This window comes from Pleuronectes platessa, chromosome 9 (assembly GCF_947347685.1).
Source record: "Pleuronectes platessa chromosome 9, fPlePla1.1, whole genome shotgun sequence".
NCBI lineage: Eukaryota > Metazoa > Chordata > Actinopteri > Pleuronectiformes > Pleuronectidae > Pleuronectes > Pleuronectes platessa.
The window spans coordinates 27,987,912-28,008,453 of record NC_070634.1 but is presented as its reverse complement, the minus strand read 5'-3'; the positions used below and the strand labels follow the sequence as shown (position 1 = coordinate 28,008,453).

Below are 20,542 nucleotides of genomic sequence, written 5' to 3'. Positions count from 1 at the left end.
ATTAATGATTATTATCTTATTTAATAACACGTTATAGGATTATTATGAATCTATTCTATTAAACAATGAATCATGATCAGATTATAATTAGTTATATTTACAACCTGATCCGTTTATTTACTGTGTCGTCAGACCTGTGTGTAACTACAGGGGGGGGTCGGGGTTAACCCTATCTGCCAATCAATCAAACTATATTTGTATAGCCCATATTCACCAACATCAGGACCCACCATCAGCTGCCACCTGGATCGTGGTCCACCAGCATCAGATCCCAGCACGATACAGGATCAACCAAACAAAACGTGGGTTCTTCAGGTTCTTATCAGACCACGTTGCTTTTCTCAACATGTGACTGATGAAAGATTTTCTGATCAAACGACAAAACATTGAACTGTTTGTTTGATGATTTTAATCAATTTTTATTGATTTTATTCAAAAAGAGATTGTAACTGAGATTTTAGAAAATGGTCAAAATCAAAATGAACATCAGGAGCTGGAGATAACCAGTGGGTGGCGCTGCTGTTACCTTCGGTGCTGATACACCACTGCAGAAGAAGAGATGATGCCACTGAACAAATCAAAGATCAAAGTAAAACACTGTGATGAAAGGTGAAGGAGCCGTCTCCTCATTGGTCCACTGAACATCTCAGCTGCTGTCCTTCAGCACCAAGCTAAGGTCATGTGACTTCTGCTAATTTATGCACCGAGAAAAACCTTCGGACTTTTATTTGAATGAACAGAAAAACATGAAGGGGTGTGTTTTGGTTTCTGTGTGTGTCTGTCTGTGGTTGTGTAGTCCTTGGGGGCGGAGCTCCACGCCTCCTCAGTCTGATCACGGCTGCGTCATCACACAAGTTAGAAGCTCAGTGTGTCGTCAGGGCGACCCGGATCACATCATCCGACGCCACGTAAAAAAATATTGATTCTCCTGCTCGGCTCCCGGAGCAGCTGCAGCTTTGGCGTCAATCTGCATTCATTGTGATATTAATACGAATAATAATAAAGCTTGGTCCATCAGTCCTGTCTCCCCTGATCCTGATCCACGTCTTCTTCTGGACTCATCTGAGCAGAGACACACAATCAGATCAGAACGTTACACAACGTCACCACAGTTCAGGCTGAGAATCAGACTAGAAACAAATATTAAAGTGTTAAACCTTCTGGAAGCAGCGAGTTCCCTCACATGTAAATGATCTTCACGCGTTCTGGAGTGAGGCAGATGTACTTGTTGTGTTGTTATTGTGTAGTTGTGTTGCTGACCTGCGGAGGCTGCGAGCCTCAAACAGTGTGTCGTCCTCGTCCGTCTCCACCTCCTCCATCTCCACCGCGTCGTTCAGCAACAAACCGTATTTCTTCCTCTGGCCGGGTCTCTTCAGCCTGATGACATCATCAACATGAGACACAGTCGGTTCACGACCTCATTACATTTCAAAACATTTCATTTCCTGACGAACATCAACTGACAACTCGTTAGTTCATCAGTCACATGTTGAAGAGCGGCTTCCACAGTTTTCACCACTTTGTCTTTTAGTTAGTTAGTTAGTTAGTTAACAGGATGACACACTAACTAATGATCCCTGATTCTCACCGCTTTCTTTCACATTGTGATAAAACTATTTCTTAAATTGTCACTGATGAGAATAATCAGACTGATATTTACATGTGTGATGTTCTAGGTTCAAATAGTTATATTGCTCAGTCTATGCTAACTTCAATACAATAAAAAGAGGCGTGTCCTCTTTGTTTAGTGTATCAGTCTCATCTGAATTGAGTCAGTGGGTCACATGACACAAAGGTATTAAAAACAAATACAGTTATCTCATATTCAAACAGGAATTTATTGATGGCCCCTGAGTGAAAGACTTTGGATTCAACTCAAACTAACTTCACTTTAACATGTTAAAGAAAAGATATCTGAGATTTCAAGAATAAAGATGTTATTACGATAACTGATAACTGATAAGTGTCTTGTATGTTTCAGAAGTTCAGTCGCTCTCCGTGTTAAAAAACCCCAGAGAGCATTAGTTCTGCTTCAGGAATATTTACTGAATAAATGTTTTATTCTTTATCCTGGTAAAGATCGCAGAATATTTGTGGTTCTTATATTCTGTACAAACTAAGTTAACTGACCTAGTTAACCTACTAACCTGTAACTAACCCTCCACTGACACAGTTAAACTGTTGAACTTAGTTTGAGTGTAAAGCGAGTGGCTGTGACGTCACGGTGACGCTGCTGACCTCACGGCTCGGACCAGGAAGTAGAGCAGCCCGATGACGGAGACCCCGATGAGGACGTAGAAGCTCCTCTGGATCATGGAGCTGTCGACGGAGAAGCCGCTCAGCGAATGCCCGCTCAGGGTGGAGTTGGGCCGGCTGGAGTTAGAGCCGGAGGGCCGGGGAGCCGCGGTGCTGCCGCCGGAGCCTCCGCTCACATCCCCCGCAAACACCAGGCAGCAGGTCGGGAGGAGCACCGGGAGGAGCACCGGGAGGAGAACCGGGAGGAGCACCGGGAGGAGCGGACAGGTCATGTTCACACCGGGGACAGGAGCCGCTGAGGTCCGGTACCGGAGCTGAGCTTCTTCACGATAACGGAACTGTTTACACACACAACCAGGAAGTTCACACCCACTACTGATGACGTAGAGGCACGTGGGCACTTCCCCTGCGTTGGGCTGGAGGTGGGCCGCCTGTCAATCAGCCTCACCTGTACAGCTTTGATCTGTCAATCACAATAAGCCTCACAACTAAGATACTCATGTATGAAGTGGATCGGAACCTTCTCTTTGCCTCCAGCAGAAGTTTGTGGACAGTAGCTCGAGTTGTTCTGAACCTCTGGACCTGCTGGTGTGTGTTTGTTATTGTCGTGTTTTAGACGTGTAGATGTTGTTCTTTGTTTTTTAAATGACGTCACAGCGTTCCATCCGGACAGATCTTCCGTGAGTCCACCATCACCTCGCTGACGTCACTGTCGCTGCCTCACGGTCAGACGTAGACATACTGTCACAGCTTCTGTTGTGTTGTTTCTACAGTTGTGTTATGGTCAACGATGTCGTTTGTTGTTCTGCTATTAATATTTATTTTCCAAGATATGACAACGATATTTGTCTTATATTTTATTTCTGATATTTATAAAAAAAATAAATGATAATAGGGTTGTTATTATTGTGTTGTATTGACTGTAGCTGGTTGTTATGGGTGGTTGCTGTGAGGCTGCTATGTTACCAGATTCAAGTGATTGGATGAATAAAAATACAAAATTAAATAAAGTATTTTTATTAAACTGTTTTATTTATAATATATATATATTGATCATAATTTTAAAATTTACTTAATGTTAAAACCAGACATCAGTCGTTACTTTATGTTTCATCATAAAAATATTAAATGAAATAAAAGATAAGATATATGTTGCTCCTCAGTTCATTTCTGAATCTGAAATTACCTCATGACCACACGTCATAAATAAAACAACAATAAACCACGTGTTTCCGGTGTGTTGCGGGTTTGATTCCCGCAGGATCATCTCGTCCAGATGTCACGCAAACGTACATTTGTGTATTTAGCTTATTTCAGTGTTGAGGTTGTTGTCAGAGGCTCCGCTGATTGACAGGTTCTTTGTCCAATGGCAGCGCGGCTCGGCTCTAGAGCAGCGCTGTGATTGGCGAAGAGGGCAGAGGGGCGGGGCTCCGAGATTACAGCTGCGGACATCTGGAGGGAATCAAACAGCGACATCCGGCACCGAGGCAGTCCGGGCTCCGCACTCTGTTCGGGCTCCGGTGCAGCGCGACGCGGCTCCGGAGAGACCGAGCGACTCGACCAGTTCACCCAGATCCGGATTCACCCCGGGAGGGGATGGACTGAACCGATCCGACATCTGAGGGTCTGAGGCCCGATGGAAGCTGCGACACATCCGGACCCGGAGCGTCTGGATCCCGGTTCCTGATCCGTGTGGGGGGGTCTCGGTGTTTTTCGGTTCCGGTCGGATCCTCGTCCGCGTTCTGGTCTGGATTAAAACGATCATGAATCATCCGCCTCCGCTCCTCTAATCTGGATTTAAATCTGAGATCGGATCTGGATTAGTCTGCTCCTGGTTCTGATCGGGTCACATCTAACCCGGTCTGAACCGGTCCTGGTCCCGGTGTGATCTTTGGTCCTCTCTGGTCCCGGTTCCCTCTGCTGTCATCATGCCGACGTCCCGGCCTGGTTCTGAGCCGGTGGAGTTCTGGGTCGAGGGTTCGAGGCGGGACGGGACGGTGGAGGAGTTCTACACCCTGAGCTCCGAGCTGGGCAGGTCTGGACCACATTGATGAGGGGGACAGGGTGGACCACAGTGATCCGGGTGGGCAGGGGGGGCAGGTCGGGACCACATTGATTAGGGGGCCAGGGGGGACAGGGTGGACCACAATGATCAGGGGTGGCTGGGGGGGGGGCAGGTCTGGGCCACATTGATGAAGGGGACAGGGGGGGCAGGTCTGGATTACAGTCAATGGGATCCAGGTCCAGGGTCCTGCAGGCAAAGGGGTCTGACTGGGTTCTGGTAGGAGGTGGACCTGGACCGTCCACTCTCAGCAGGTTGTCTTCATTAATCGTCTCTGTCTGTCCAGCACCAGGACACCTGATCAGACACATGTTGTGATGAGACAGCCACCAGGGGGCACTCTACTACATCTGGCTCAGGGGTTATTAATACAAATACAATATAAAATACTATTAATTACTACGAGATTACTGCTGTACAGACTGTTTATTGTTTGTGTGTTAACACATCATATGTAAACAACAACAACAACAACAGTTCAGCAGAAACAGTGAAATGATGTCACCATCCGTTACCAGGTGACCTGTTGCCATGGAGACCAGCCACTGCTGTGTGTGTGTCTGTCTGTTTCCACAGACACACACAAAGACACACAGACACAGAGACACACACACACACACACACACACAGATAAACACTTTCACACACACATACACAGATAAACACTTTCACTCACACACACACACAGAAACACTCTCACACACACACACACACAGAAACACACAGAAACACTCACACACACAGACACACACAGACACACAGAAACACTCTCACTCACAAAGTCACACATTCACACACAGACACACACTCACACTCTATTTTTAAAAGGTTCATAATGTTTCAATTCAACACACTTTCGTACGTAGCTTTGTTGCTAGACAACACAACAGCTGGACCAGCTAGTGACACAACGTGACAACCGGACTGTCGCACACACACTCAGCTGTGATCTAATATGTCGATCAGCAGACACACACACACACACAGACACACACACAGCTTTTAGTGATTGAAACAAACCGATTATAAATTGGTCTCAAGCTGAATAAGAATAAGAAAACTCTTCTTCATAATATGATGTCATGTGATCAGTGACATCATACACAGTAGAAAAACCTTTGCATCCTGTACGATGATGGACACAATCAGAAGGTCACATGGTAGGAATGATGTCATTATGATGTCACTATGACATCATAATAGTAAAGTAATGCAGCCGATTAGAGACACTTTTTACATCTTATTTAGACGAACCAATCATGTCATTGTACAGTGTGATGTCACATGTTCTGTGTCCGTGCTGCATTCACGATCCACTCGGTGCTCGTTGTTTTGTGTTTCCTGTAGAGGAGCCACGTCCATCGTTTATCGCTGTGAAGAGAAACAGACTCAGAAACTCTACGCTGTCAAAGTCCTGAAGAAAACGGTCAGTCGTCCTCCACCAGGGGTCAGGGGTCAAACAGCTTCTTAAGTTCCTGCTGACTTTGTTTCTTCTGCTTCAGATTGACAAGAAAATAGTTCGTACAGAAATCGGAGTCTTGCTGCGTCTGACGCATCCGAACATCGTGAGTATCGTGTGTTTCGCTGCTGTTTGTTGTATGTGTATGTGTGTGATGTCATCAGTGAGGCAGGAAGTGGGTCAGTGTGATGTCATCAGTGGGTTCAGATGTCACTGTGGGAGTGGGGTTTAGAAGCTGTTCTCCATTCGAACCCACTGATCCCGGATCAGGTGTGTTATTGTTAATGTCTGATTCTGGAACAGATCCAGCTGAAGGAGATCTTTGAGACAGACACTGACATCGCTCTGGTTCTGGAGCTCGTGACTGGAGGAGAGCTGTTTGACAGGTGCGCCCACACACACAAACGCACACACACACACACACACACACACACACACACACACACACACAAAAGCAAGTATTTGTCAGGCATTGAGTCAGACATGTTTCTAGAGGTCGTATCGGAACAACATCACCACTAGCCGACACATCTTCACAACAACATGCTGCGTTCTGGGCTGAATGCTGCTAGGCTACGTGGAGTCTAGAACAGATCGTGACTGGGTTAGGGTCAGGGTCAGGGTTAGGGTTAGGGTTAGGGTCAGGGTCAGGGTTAGGGTTAGGGTTAGGGTTAGGGTTAGGGTTAGGGTTAGGGTTAGCTTCTGAAGGCTGAACATGTCTTCCTCTGTTATTCTCTGCTTGTCTGGTTGGGCCACTCGGGGTTGGTGGCTTCTGGGCCACCATCTGAGTGGGCTCGCCATAGACTCTAAATAGAGACTGGTGACAAACAGAGTATTTCTACACTGTCCCATTGAAGTATTTTGTACACGCAGACATCATGTGATATTTGAACATTATGTTTATTTGCAGGATCGTGGAAAGAGGTTACTACAGCGAGAGAGACGCCGCTCACGTCATCAAACAAATCCTGGAGGCTGTGGCGGTAAGAAAATTCATTCACTGTTTGTTCTCTGAGACGGGAAAACAATAATATCACTACTCAGTAGTTTGTGTTTATCAAAAATATACAACGAGGCTGAGAACTGTGAATAAGCTGATTATGGTTTAGCTACTGTAGTTATAGGTGTTGTTGTAGTTACATGTGTTATTGTTGTGACATATGTTGTTGCAATTGCAGGTGTTGTTGTAATTATATGTGTTGTTATAGTTGAAGGAGTTGTTATAGTAACAGTTGTTGTAGTCACAGGTGGTGTTTCAGTAACAGTAGTTGTTGTAGTTACATGTGTTGTTGTAGTTACAGGTGTTGTTGTAGTTACATGTGTTGTTGTAGTTACATGTGTTGTTGTAGTTACAGGTGTTGTTGTAGTTACAGTAGTTGTTGTAGTTACAGGTGTTGTTGTAGTTGCAGGTGTTGTTGTAGTTGCAGGTGTTGTTGTAGTTACAGTAGTTACATGTGTTGTTGTAGTTACAGTAGTTGTTGTAGTTGCAGGTGTTGTTGTAGTTACAGTAGTTGTTGTAGTTACAGGTGTTGTTGCAGTAACAGTAGTTGTTGTAGTAACAGTAGTTGTTGTAGTTACAGGTGTTGTTGTAGTTACAGGTGTTGTTGTAGTTACAGTAGTTGTTGTAGTTACAGTAGTTGTTGTAGTTACAGTAGTTGTTGTAGTTACAGGTGTTGTTGTAGTTACAGGTGTTGTTGTAGTTACAGTAGTTGTTGTAGTTACAGGTGTTGTTGTAGTAACAGTAGTTGTTGTAGTTACAGGTGTTGTTGTAGTTACAGTAGTTGTTGTAGTTACAGGTGTTGTTGTAGTAACAGTAGTTGTTGTAGTTACAGGTGTTGTTGTAGTTACAGTAGTTGTTGTAGTTACAGGTGTTGTTGTAGTAACAGTAGTTGTTGTAGTAACAGTAGTTGTTGTAGTTACAGGTGTTGTTGTAGTTACAGTAGTTGTTGTAGTTACAGGTGTTGTTGTAGTAACAGTAGTTGTTGTAGTAACAGTAGTTGTTGTAGTTACAGGTGTTGTTGTAGTTACAGTAGTTGTTGTAGTTACAGGTGTTGTTGTAGTTACAGTAGTTGTTGTAGTTACAGTAGTTGTTGTAGTTACAGGTGTTGTTGTAGTTACAGTAGTTGTTGTAGTTACAGGTGTTGTTGTAGTAACAGTAGTTGTTGTAGTAACAGTAGTTGTTGTAGTTACAGGTGTTGTTGTAGTTACAGTAGTTGTTGTAGTTACAGGTGTTGTAGTTGAAGGTGTTGTTTACAGTACTGTTGTTGCTCATGGCAGCAGTGTTTAGCAGCTGCAGGTTTCTTATGTAACAGCTGCTTCCATCTTCCTGCTGAACAGATTAAAACCAGTGGATTAACACACACACACACACACACACACACACACACACACTGACCTACATTTAACATGCAGAAAAACATGCGCCTGTTTATCTGTGTGGCATTAATCTGCATCACCACCATCCTGCAGACCCTGAACACATCAACATTGTTTTACAACTGAGTTTCTCAACATATGGGTCGTGTCCCTCCACGTGGACCTGTTGTGTTAACATGGATCTTGGCCGGTCCCCCCACGTGGACCTGTTGTGTTAACATGGATCTTGGCCGGTCCCCCCACGTGGACCTGTTGTGTTAACATGGATCTGGGTTGTGTCCCCCCTCGTGGACCTGTTGTGTTAACATGGGTCTGGGTTGTGTCCCCCCTCGTGGACCTGTTGTGTTAACATGGGTCTGGTTGAATCCTCAACAGTAATTCATCAGTTTGAAGTCACATTTTTAAATTTTTATATTTGAACGGACCTCATATATCTGGATCCAAGGTTTTTAGAGAAATTAGCTAAACTTTAGCAGCAGCTGATCTAAGATCAGGGGGCGGGGCTACAGGGGGCAGGAAGAGAACAATCGCCACTTCAGTTTTGTTATGTGGTTAAGTCCGTGCTGCCAGATACTCCATAGACCCCCCCCCCCCCACCACCACCACCACCAGCATCACCTGAAGGCTCTGTGTTCCTGTCTGATCTGTTGCTGGGAGCTGTACCTCCTGCAGGAGGCGCTGTTAGAGCTCAATGTGTAGTTCAGTGACATTGTGTATTTGTGTTTCAGTATTTACATGAACATGGCGTGGTGCACCGTGACCTGAAACCAGAGAACCTGCTGTATGCCGACCTGTCACTGGACGCTCCGCTCAAGATAGGTGAGGACCGTCTGAAGTGGGGGGTGCGCCCCCCTGATGGGGTGTGAACACTCTCCAGAGGGGGCGTGATGTCACAGACGGTCACTGGTTAGTGAAGCTCCCTCACTGGTGAACTGGAAGGAGCTGGACTGACACAAACAAATCAAATACTGTTTGCTTCCTGATCCACCAATCACAAGAGGAGTGTTATCATTTGAACGCGAGTTGCTCGTACGCTTCCGAGTATAAAGTAGCTGCAGGCCTGGTCAGCTCCCCCTCACTGAGACCACACCCTGCAGAGTCTGTGTGACTGCTCTCGTTTCCTCTATCATTCAGATATTCATTGCTTTATAAACAGTCTTTTTAAAGACTCACTCCTTCCTTAGTAAAACCTTCCTGCACTTGCAGCCGGCCTATTCGTAGCTAATCTAAGGAGTCGTTTGCTCCACAGTCTTTTTAGAAAGCTCATAGCCCCAAGAGCTAGCCTTCTAGCTAGCTAACGTCTTCCAACTGCAGCTAGCCCTTTTCTCATTAACACCGACCTTTACATCATCCAGCGTGTTGCAACAAATAAAACAGCAGCACTTGAACACTATTCTGTGCTGTCCCTGTACATTGTGTTCTGTTCGTTTTGTTAGGAACCATTGCCTAGCACAGCCTTATTCATTATTGTGCAAGTCGCTCACAGCCACACATACAAACACACTCACAAGACCACGTGTTGCAATTAGAACTTTATTAACATCACACACACTGTATCAGCAAACAAACACAACTATGGACAAGTTTCTGATTCGTAAAAGTCAGGCAACCGATGCGCCTGTTGCGAGGAAGACAAAGCTTCGCAAGTATGACGAGAGCCATTTGCAGTTTGGTTTCACCGTCGCTGGCACGACTGAGCAGCTTCCTGGTTTCTTTGGACTTGAGAAGGAAAATGAGCAGAACTCAGGAACTTGTTAGAACAGATGAGAGAGTAGTTATCATGACTAGTTATTACTCGTTCAGATCTGATAAGGAAACTTTCTCTTCCTCTCTCAGCCGACTTTGGTCTCTCCAAAATCATCGATGACCAAGTTACCATGAAGACGGTCTGTGGTACCCCGGGATACTGCGGTTAGTACACCACCATTGACAGTACACGCAGTACTACATGCAGATGGTGTATTATCAGTTGTACATGTAGTAGATGATGTAGTATCAGTACCAGATGTAGTAGATGGTGTAGTACTAGTACTAGATCAGCAGTAGTCATGTGGTATCAGGCAGTGTTGCGTTCAGGCAGGTGCTGCTCTGTGGGATTTCTCAGTTTCGTCCATCTGCTCCGTCTTCAGCTCCAGAGATTCTGAGGGGAAACGCCTACGGACCTGAAGTGGACATGTGGTCAGTGGGCGTCATCCTCTACATCCTGTGAGTCACACACACACACACACACACACACACACACACACACACACACACACACACACACACACACACACACACACACACACACACACACACACACACACACAAACACACACAGACAGACAGACAGAGACAGACACTCACACACACACATACACAGACCCCCCCCATACACACACACACTCACAGACACACACACACATGGTTGTACAGCTTCTTAGTGAGGACACTTATTGGTATAATGCATTCCCTAGCCCCCCACCCTAACATCCAAAGTAAATGCCTAACCCTAAAACCAAGTCTTAACCCCTAACAGTCCATTAAAGGGGATTAAAATGTCCTCACTCTGTAGGTTGTATATTCAAACTGGTCCTCACAAAGATCGCTTTACCTCCGTCACTGAAGCTTTTAACTGAATCTGAATCAATTATCGATTAAAATCTGTGTTTTTTGGCTCCGCCTCCCATCAACATAAAACTATGGTTGTTGGCGTTAAATAGAAATTTACCTTGTTGTAAATATTGTTTTTCTACATATCCTTCCGGATGTACAGTGGTGAGATAACCATGTGAGAGAGATTCTATAACTTCTTAGATAATATAAACTTCCTGTCTGCAGACTGTGTGGGTTCGAGCCCTTCTTCGACCCGAGGGGCGATCAGTACATGTACAGCAGAATCCTCAACTGTGACTACGAGTTTGTGTCTCCGTGGTGGGACGAGGTTTCCCTCAATGCCAAGGACCTGGTGAGTTTCATCTCAACATGAAGTTTAACGCATCTTATCTCACTCAATAGTCCAAAATGTGTCTTAGCCAAAATATTACACATGTTTAACACATGTTTTCTTACTTTAGTCACCTGCCGCCTTCGTCCAGGACACACACACATTCTTAGTTGATGAAGGCTAATAACGTGCGACTGTTACATTCAGGTCTGAGATGAGTCGACTTGGAAACTTCAACTACACTTCAAAGAATTTGAGGAGAACCTATGTGTAAAACTAATGGCATGAAGATCCAGGTCGAACAGCTCAGTGTGGAAAAATGGAGAAAAAAAATGTATTCCAATGAACCTGAACCCATTTTCTGAGCCCATTCTTCATGTCATTATTATTGGACATAAGTTATCCTCACATTTTTCCTTTCATGATCACCAGTGTTCTGAGGGACACCAGTGGTTTGAGGGACACCAGTGTGTCCTGCCTCCTCTTCCTTTAAATTACATTTGTCTAGATATACTTGAGATTTTAGGTGTCCTTGGACTTGACTGGTGCTGGTCTTAAAACACTTCAGACATAATAATAATAATAATAATACATTTTATTTATAAGGCGCCTTTCAAGATACTCAAGGTCGCCGTACAACAGTCAACAATACAGTTAAATAAAAAATTTTAAAAGCACAAAGCAGAGCAGCAGCAGAACAACAGCTTCAGCGGACAGGAACATTAAAAGTTATACGCCTGCCTAAACAGGTGGGTTTTGATGCTAGATTTAAAAAGAGTGATTGAATTTGGGTCAATGTTCCTGATGTCAGGGGGGAGGGAGTTCCAGAGGTGAGGGGCAGAGTGGCTGAAGGCTCTAGATCCCATGGTGGACAGATGGGCTCGGGGGGTCAGGCTGATGGAGGAAGCAGACCTGAGCGACCGGTAGGGGCATTGATATGAAGGAGGGCAGAAAGGTATGGAGGAGCGAGGTTATGGATGGCCTTAAATGTATGGAGGAGGATTTTATAGTCAATGCGGTGTTTAATAGGAAGCCAGTGGAGTTGATGTAGAACGGGGGTGATGTGACTGATGGGTGGTGTTCTAGTGACGATACGGGCAGCAGCATTCTGTACCAGTTGACGTTTATGGAGGAGTTTGTGTGGGAGACCAAAGAGAAGGGAATTGCAGTAATCCAGGTGGGAAGTGAAGAGGGAGTGAACCAGGATTACGGCGGTGTTGGGAGTGAGTGAGGGGCGTGACATAAGCTGCTTTCAGACCTGCACTGAACTCTGGGTAAAATACTTAATTTGTCTCAAACGACTCAGACTTGTGTAAATGATGTGAGCTTCATATTGACTCTTTGAATCCAAATCTTTGGTCTTATCTCAGTGACCCGAGTCCGGATGTGAGACCATGTTTCAGAAGGATTTCAGACCTGGTTCCGCAGGGACTTGGATTCTGTTTGGACCAACTTGAGACTTGCCTTGATTGAACTTGAATTGAACTTGAATCAGAACTTGACCTGGTTCTTCTGATTATTTTTGGAACAACTTCTGAGCTGACATGAACTTGTACTAGACGAGTCCTGGACACGTCTGGAACAACAAAAGTTTGGTCCTGGACATGAACTTGTAAAGAATTCTAACTAAACATTTCTGGAGTGACTTGAGACATTAGTGGACCAGAGCTTGTCTGTAATGACGTCAGAACCTTTTACTCTATATTGATTTGAGACTCAAACTGCACTTATCAGGTGAGCAAGCTGATCGTGCTGGACCCTCACAAGCGCCTCAGTGTCCGGGAGGCTCTGCACCATCCCTGGGTGCTGGGGAAGGCCGCCCGCTTCTCACACATGGACACCACTCAGAGGAAACTACAGGAGTTCAATGCTCGGCGTAAGCTCAAGGTGAGGAGACCTTATCTAGAGGTCAAAGTTTATACAACACATCAAATCCACTTGTTTCTGTTTGTTGTCCACTGAGTCAGTTCCATTTGAAGAGTTACAAACCAAACAGTAAAAACACCAACAACCTAATAAACCAGATGATTACTGTTTGTGTGTGGACAGGCTGCCATGAAGGCCGTCGTAGCCACCAGCCGCATGCACGAGGGATCGCGGCGTCGTACCGACAGCTGTGAGATTCCAGGCTCAGGGGCTTCAAGGCAGAGCAGCATGCAGCAGGACCAGCCTCCTGATTCCACAGACGCCGCCCCTTCAGACCATGAAGCCCCGCCCTCAGATCAACAGCCACAAGACGCCGAATCAAAGCCCACCGACAAAAGTGCTCATAGCCCCTCGTCTCCACGTGTTCTCAAACCCCCCAGCTCTGATGTCACGGCCACTGAGGCCCCCCCCACTAGGCCGCCGCTGCGGGCCGACGGGCTGCGGCAGGCGTCCGTCTGTCCTAAGACTGTGCTGGTCCAACCCCGACTGCCGCAAAAGAGCTGCTCCATGGTAGAGCCCACCTCCAGAGTCGAGGCCACGCCCTCGAGTCCCAGCAGCCTCACTAATGGCTTCACGCCAGTGGTGGAACCAGCCAGTAAGATGCCCCATGGCCAGTGATCACCTGACAGAGTGGCCCCAGTTTCATACAATCACAACAATCACGAGGTTCCAACTTCTTTCATTTAAAACATTTTTCCTGTAGCCACCTCTTCCAATGCTACTCCATCAGCTGTTGCTAACATGCTAACAGCTACACACTCACAGTTGCTTTCTACCTGCGGTTGAGCTGCTGGTTTTTCGAGGCTAAAGGCTAACTGAACCGGATCCTCCCAAACATCCTCTAAACGCAGCCTTCGGGTGAAACCCGGTTTCTCGTGGTTATGACGTGAGAAGTAGTGTTAACGTTAGTGGGCGTGGTCAAGTATGAGCAGAATGGTTTAGGGCCAACACGCTGCAGGAAGTCAAACAAGGCTCATTGACCCGGAGAAGAGTCAATTCCTTTGATGGAAAATTAAGAAAATCAAGAAACTTTACAAAATGTTATTTTGTTATCAATGAAAAGTGAACTTCCATGAAAACGAGTCAGTGTTCATAGTCTCTGTTTCTGTGGCGGTGACAACCACCAGAGGGCAGCATTCACATAGACTTCTATCATATCAATAGTAAGGAAACTTTTCTGCTAAACTCTGACCTCTTGCTGAATACTGTTGTGATATTATCATAAATGATAATTTTCCAGTTGTGTGTAAAACATTGCTGTTTTAGTCAAGAGATTAAATATGTCTCTGAATATATAATTATAGTGTTAATGTTGGATTTTATTGGTGGTTTATCTTCCATTAATAACAATTATCACGAAATGTAAGAAGTCGGAGGCTGGTTACGTAAACTCACGTGTTAAACGATACGACATGAGTGCATCATCATGAACCTGAGACCCTCAGACTCTTCAGGCTCAGATCAAACTAAGTCTCTGAGTTTGGTTCTAACCACATAAAGAAAAGTTTAACAGCTGAATGTGAACCAGTGAAGTGAAGCGGTTCTGGACACGTGTGGAATCCACTTGCTGTTAACTCAGGTTCATAACGTTATGTTGCTGGGAGCAGATCTTAGGTTCTGATCTGAGATCTGAAGCCTCATGTCTTTGATCCATATTTCCTTTGATCTGTTCTGGTTTCAGTTGTAACTTAGAGACTAAAGAACGAACGTCCTGTCGTCATCACCTGCGTGGGCGGAGCCTACCTGTACTTGACTCTGATGGTTCGTAGGCGGCGTCTGACATGGGCGTGTTGTCAGCTGGGGGGGGGGGGGGGGGTAGTCTTTCTGTTTGAATGGAGGAAAGGAGTGAAGCTTCACCTGTTTGCCATGGTAACATCATGATGGTATCACTAGCAGCATCAGCCCCTCCAGGCGCAGTACTCCACAGTACTACAGTACTCCACAGTACTCTGAATGGTAAATGGTTTGTACTTATATAACACTTTTCTAGTCTTGATGACACTCAATGTCTTGACAGTAGTTATCCATTCACACACACATTCAAACAGAGCATCAATTAGCAGCACTTCTTGTTCCATGAGGGGCAGTTCGGGGCTCAGCATCTTGCCCAAGGACACTTCGGCATGCAGATGGGGACGATTGGGGATTGAACTGCCGACCTTCTGGTTGGAGGACGACCGCTCTACCCCTCGCGGAGTACTCCACAGTACTACAGTACTCCACTAGTTCAAAAGCACCCCACGAGCGTCCTCGTGGTTCAAACATTATATTGTCGGAGGTGAAGACTGCAGCTGCTTCCTCTTCTTCTTCTTCTCTTGTTTAACTCTGTCTCTTCTTCCTGTGATTGGTCCAAAAGTCCAAACTGTCCAACAAAGTGTTTTCACTGCAAACCAACAGAACCTGGTTCAGTTTGATCCAGACCCAGAACTGCTCTTCTGCTCTGAAGAACCGTTCACACCTGATGCTCAGGTTCAGAAGCTCTGAAGCCAACCAGGTGTGAACGAGTCCGAGTTCTTCTTCTTCTTCTTCTTCTTCTGGTTCAGAAGATGAATTCTTCCTCAGACGGTCATGACGGAGATGAGTGATTGTATTTTATTAAACTTTATTAACATGGAAAATGTGGACAGTGATATGAAGGAGTGAGAGCTTCTTCTTCTTCTTCTTCTTCTTCTTCTTCTGCTTCTTCTTCTTCTTCTTCTTCTTCTTCTTCTTCTTCTTCTTCTTCTTCCTCTTCTCCTCCTCCTCCTCCTCCTCCTTCTCCTTGTCTCTGTTCGGAGCATGAGTGTGAAAATAACAGATTTCTGCTTTTCACAGAGAAAAATCTACTTGGACTTTTTTATCCTTTCTACGAGTAGATGTCGTAGTTTTAGCCTCAGTGACATGTTGTGTTCGTGAGCTTCTATTGAAACCTGGTGTTTGTACAGAGTTGGTTTTAAAAGGACTGAGACACGTTCAGTGTGATTCCAACATAACAGATTCAAACTTCTCATCTGATCTGAAACCACACGTTCTACCTCTTTTTCTACAGGGGCTTCCAATAGAGGAAACAAACCAACGGTGGCTCAGACACTTCAACTGCACAGCGGAGCTTAGCCGAGTCATGTGACTGATCAGAACCAATCAGGAAGAGAACGTCTGCGTCATCGTTAACTAAAGTCCCAGTTTCTGTTCAGACTGAAACGAGACCAGTTTATACCAGTTTACATCAGTTTACACCAGTTTGAACCAGTTTGAACCAGTTTGAACCAGTCTCCGGTTCAGAGGCTGGAAAACTACACCAGGTGTAACCCTAGCAACAAGGATGAGGTTTAAAAGGGGGCGGAGCTGTCAAGCAGCTGTTGTCTTGTGATCGCTGTGTGTGTTGTTCTGTCTCAGCCACCGTACAAACATGTTGGTCCCTTTAAAGAGGAAGTGAACACAAACCTCTGACCTCTGACCTGAGGCTGAGGGGCTCTGATTGGTCGAGGAGCTCTGACAGATGTGTGTGTTCCTCAGGTGAGAAACTCGGGCGAATCTTTACTCTTCTGTACAAACATGAATATTTTACTTATATTAATCTGCCTGTGGGGGCGTGGTTGAGGTTGGGGTGGGCGGGGCCTTGCCTGTAAACGTATCGTCTTGTGTTTGATAAACCTGTAGCTCTTTTATTTTGAAGGATGAAACCTGTAGCTCTTTTATTTTGAAGGATGACCTATAAACTGTCATTGCATGTATTATTTAATTTTGTTGATCGAATCAGATTAAAGCAGGTTGAACTGATCTGAGTTCAGTTTCACTTCATCTTATCCACCAGGGTTAGCTCAACATCCAAACACATCCAACAGAACATCCAATCAAACATCCTGCCAAACATCCAACCAAACACATCCAACCAAACATCCAACCAAACACACCCAGCATCCAACCAAACACATCCAACCAAACATCCAACCAAACACACCCAGCATCCAACCAAACATCCAACCAACACACCCAGCATCCAACCAAACATCCAACCAAACACACCCAGCATCCAACCAAACATCCAACCAAACACATCCAACATCCAACCACATCCAACCAAACAGCCAATCCAACATCCTGCCAAACACCCACCAAACACATCCAACAGCCAATCAAACATCCACCAGAACATCCAATCAAACATCCAACCAAACACATACAACATCCAACCACATCCAACCAAACAGCCAATCCAACATCCTGCCAAACACCCACCAAACATATCCAACATCCAATCAAACACATCCAACAGAACATCCAATCAAACATCCAACCAAACACATCCAACCAAACATCCAACCAAACATCCAACCAAACACATCCAACATCCAACCAAACACATCCAACCAAACATCCAACCAAACACCCACCAAACACATCCAACATCCAATCAAACACATCCAACAGAACATCCAATCAAACATCCAACCAAACACATCCAACAGAACATCCAATCAAACATCCTGCCAAACATCCAACCAAACACATCCAACCAAACATCCAACCAAACACACCCAGCATCCAACCAAACACATCCAACCAAACATCCAACCAAACACACCCAGCATCCAACCAAACACATCCAGCATCCAACCAAACACATCCAACCAAACAGCCAATCCAACATCCTGCCAAACACCCACCAAACACATCCAACATCCAATCAAACACATCCAACAGAACATCCAATCAAACATCCAACCAAACACATCCAACCAAACATCCAACCAAACATCCAACCAAACACATCCAACATCCAACCAAACACATCCAACATCCAACCACATCCAACCAAACAGCCAATCCAACATCCTGCCAAACACCCACCAAACATATCCAACATCCAATCAAACACATCCAACAGAACATCCAATCAAACATCCAACCAAACACATCCAACCAAACATCCAACCAAACATCCAACCAAACACATCCAACATCCAACCAAACACATCCAACCAAACATCCAACCAAACACCCACCAAACACATCCAACATCCAATCAAACACATCCAACAGAACATCCAATCAAACATCCAACCAAACACATCCAACAGAACATCCAATCAAACATCCTGCCAAACATCCAACCAAACACATCCAACCAAACATCCAACCAAACACACCCAGCATCCAACCAAACACATCCAACCAAACATCCAACCAAACATCCAACCAAACACACCCAGCATCCAACCAAACACATCCAGCATCCAACCAAACACATCCAACCAAACATCCAACCAAACACACCCAGCATCCAACCAAACATCCAACCAAACATCCAACCAAACACATCCAACATCCAACCACATCCAACCAAACAGCCAATCCAACATCCTGCCAAACACCCACCAAACACATCCAACATCCAATCAAACACATCCACCAGAACATCCAAACAAACACATCCAGTATCCAACCAAATACATCTAGCATCCAACCAAACACATCCAACATCCAACCACATCCAACCAAACAGCCATTCAAAAATCAAACATCCAGCCAAACATCCTACCAAACACATCCAACATCCAATAAAAACACATCCAACAGAACATCCAATCAAGCATCCAACCAAACACATCCAGCATCCAACCAAACATCCAACCAACACATCCAGCATCCAACCAAACATCCAACCAACACATCAAACATCCAACCAAACATCCAATCAAACATCCAGCCATTTCAAACATCCAACCAAACAAAAAACATCCAACAACTAAAGTTCACTTCACTCAAATGAACTTTAGTTTATTCCTGTTTCATGAGTTAAAACAACTGGAGAAAAAACACTAATTTTTGAAGTATAAACTTTTTACAGTGTATCGTAATCTCCAATGTTGACTTTATTAATATAATAAATAAAATAACATATTTTAGGATCCTCTGTATATTTACTCTCACAGGTGACCTCGTCCATCGAATAGGAACACAACCCTCAGAGGACATCGGTCTAAACCAGAGGTCTTCAACAGGGGGTCCGCGACCCCTAGGGGGTCCGCAGAGGTACTGCAGGGGGGGTCGCGAAATGTTTGTTTGATTAGACAATTTTTTTAATTTTTTATAATTTTTGATTAATTTTCAAACCAATTTTTTTCCCACAAATTTAAATTTGTTTAAATACACATTAACATGCATCGGACATATTGTGAGGCTGATTTGACCCTCTGCCAGACAAGATAAGTTGTGTGCTTCCCTTCAGGGTCCCACATCTCACTGATGTGGGAGTATGTGTGGCAGCCATAGATGGCTTGAGGATTCACTGTCTCTTCTACATGTATGTTTAAAATTAAAACATGAATCTGTGAATTACTTTAATAGCTCCGTTTTGTATGCAAGAGTTATGTTTATAAATGGCAGTGGCATGGCCAGCCTGTACCGTGCACATGTTTCAATTAAAAACATGAATATATGAACCTGTGTAATATTTGAATAGCTTAGTATTGCAAGCATAATAACAGGGTAGCTATGCTTATATAGGGCCCTAGTTTAATATAAAACACAATTGTATACAATATATATAGTAGGGGGTCCCTGCTCCATCTCTCCACCGGTTTGGGGGTCCTTGGCTGGAAAAACGTTGAAGAGCCCTGGTCTAAACAATGTTTATTAAAATCATCACAAGTTCAGACACTGGACTCAGTAATGAGTCAGTAGGGGGCGCCATCATGAAACCTCATATTTCAATTATACCAGACTGTCTGATCCATGTCGGTCATGTGGACACAGTCTCCGTCTGTAAACCCGTCCCTCCTGGACCGTCCCACAACAAAACACAGACTCGCTCCTCCAGTCGGCTGCCAGCACCTCCCACACTGAGGTGGCACGGTAGGCTCCGCCCTCCTCCTCTGACAGAGACGTGCTAGCTGATGTCCTCAAGGTGTCGTCGACCCACCACAGGACGTCATGCGGAGGTGATGTCAGTCCAGAGACAAGACAGACCAGTAGGTGGCGTCCTGCATACTGAGACGGAGAGAAACTGAAGATCTGAATGAAAGGATCTGAGGACGAAGAAGATCAACTCTGAGAGAAGGTTTGACCCACAGAATGTGGCTCTAAAACACTGAAGCTAAATCCTCTCTATCGCCCCCTGGTGGCTGGCTGCAGTAAAGGTAATAAACCTCCATGTTAGCAGATGGGACAGGAACCAAACAAAAAAATCAAAGTAGAATAAGTAAATGTTTGTAAAGATGTTTCTGTCATGAACGACAGCCGAGCCTGACTCTGGATTGGTCGAGGGTGAGTATGGGCGGAACCTCAACACCACAGCTCCACCCCTTGATCAATGCTGAACAGACTCTGGCTGTAGATGATGTCATCGCCACAAGATGGCAGCTTTCCTATCTATACATGATTTTTAATCCATTCATTCGTTTCAGCTCCGTCCTGACAAACATTTCAAATCTTATCAGACAAAGATTAAGAAAAGGAATCAAACCTGCAGTGATGTGATGATGATGATGATGATCTTCCTCACAGTCACATGATTGTTCATTGTAGAGAAACGACAGCTGAGTTCCTCCACTGA

The 20,542-nt window shown here is 44.9% G+C and overlaps 3 protein-coding genes across 7 annotated transcripts in view; 1 reads left to right on the top strand and 2 right to left on the bottom strand.

Annotated features, from left to right (window-relative positions):
• Positions 1-392: 392 nt before the first annotated feature.
• On the bottom strand, positions 393-2,823 carry fam174c (family with sequence similarity 174 member C). Of its 2 annotated transcripts, none has more exons than XM_053430397.1 (3): positions 2,239-2,823; positions 1,158-1,377; positions 393-1,062 (listed from the first exon to the last, which is right to left on the bottom strand). In XM_053430397.1, exons 1-2 carry the CDS (start codon positions 2,526-2,528, stop codon positions 1,197-1,199), a joined length of 471 nt encoding a protein of 156 aa, XP_053286372.1. In that variant the 5' UTR covers positions 2,529-2,823; the 3' UTR covers positions 393-1,062; positions 1,158-1,196. The 2 variants fall into 2 exon arrangements, with proteins under 2 accessions (XP_053286372.1, XP_053286373.1); XM_053430398.1 differs by having other exon boundaries at positions 1,261-1,377; positions 2,239-2,636.
• Positions 2,824-3,725: 902 nt separating this feature from the next.
• si:ch73-60h1.1 (calcium/calmodulin-dependent protein kinase type IV) lies at positions 3,726-16,764 on the top strand. Of its 4 annotated transcripts, none has more exons than XR_008339773.1 (12): positions 3,726-4,291; positions 5,666-5,744; positions 5,821-5,883; positions 6,081-6,163; positions 6,688-6,760; positions 8,882-8,972; positions 9,990-10,064; positions 10,283-10,358; positions 10,974-11,100; positions 12,814-12,966; positions 13,129-14,961; positions 16,034-16,764. XR_008339773.1 is itself a non-coding variant. In XM_053431384.1 (12 exons), the coding sequence occupies exons 1-12, from the start codon at positions 4,185-4,187 to the stop codon at positions 16,096-16,098; spliced, it is 1,464 nt and encodes a 487-aa protein (XP_053287359.1). In that variant the 5' UTR covers positions 3,726-4,184; the 3' UTR covers positions 16,099-16,764. The 4 variants fall into 4 exon arrangements, 3 of the variants coding, with proteins under 3 accessions (XP_053287359.1, XP_053287358.1, XP_053287361.1); XM_053431384.1 differs by having other exon boundaries at positions 13,129-13,600; XM_053431383.1 differs by lacking the exon at positions 3,726-4,291 and having other exon boundaries at positions 4,377-5,744; positions 13,129-13,600.
• A 2,229-nt stretch (positions 16,765-18,993) lies between these two features.
• Positions 18,994-20,542, bottom strand: part of LOC128448755 (germ cell nuclear acidic protein) — a 3,797-nt gene continuing 2,248 nt past the window's right edge. Inside the window, exons 5-6 of the mRNA XM_053431528.1 lie at positions 20,453-20,538; positions 18,994-20,015 (exon numbers count right to left, since the gene is read on the bottom strand). Coding sequence (XP_053287503.1) covers positions 19,702-20,015; positions 20,453-20,538 — 400 coding nt within the window. The 3' untranslated portion in view covers positions 18,994-19,701. The remainder of the gene's footprint in view (positions 20,016-20,452; positions 20,539-20,542) is intronic.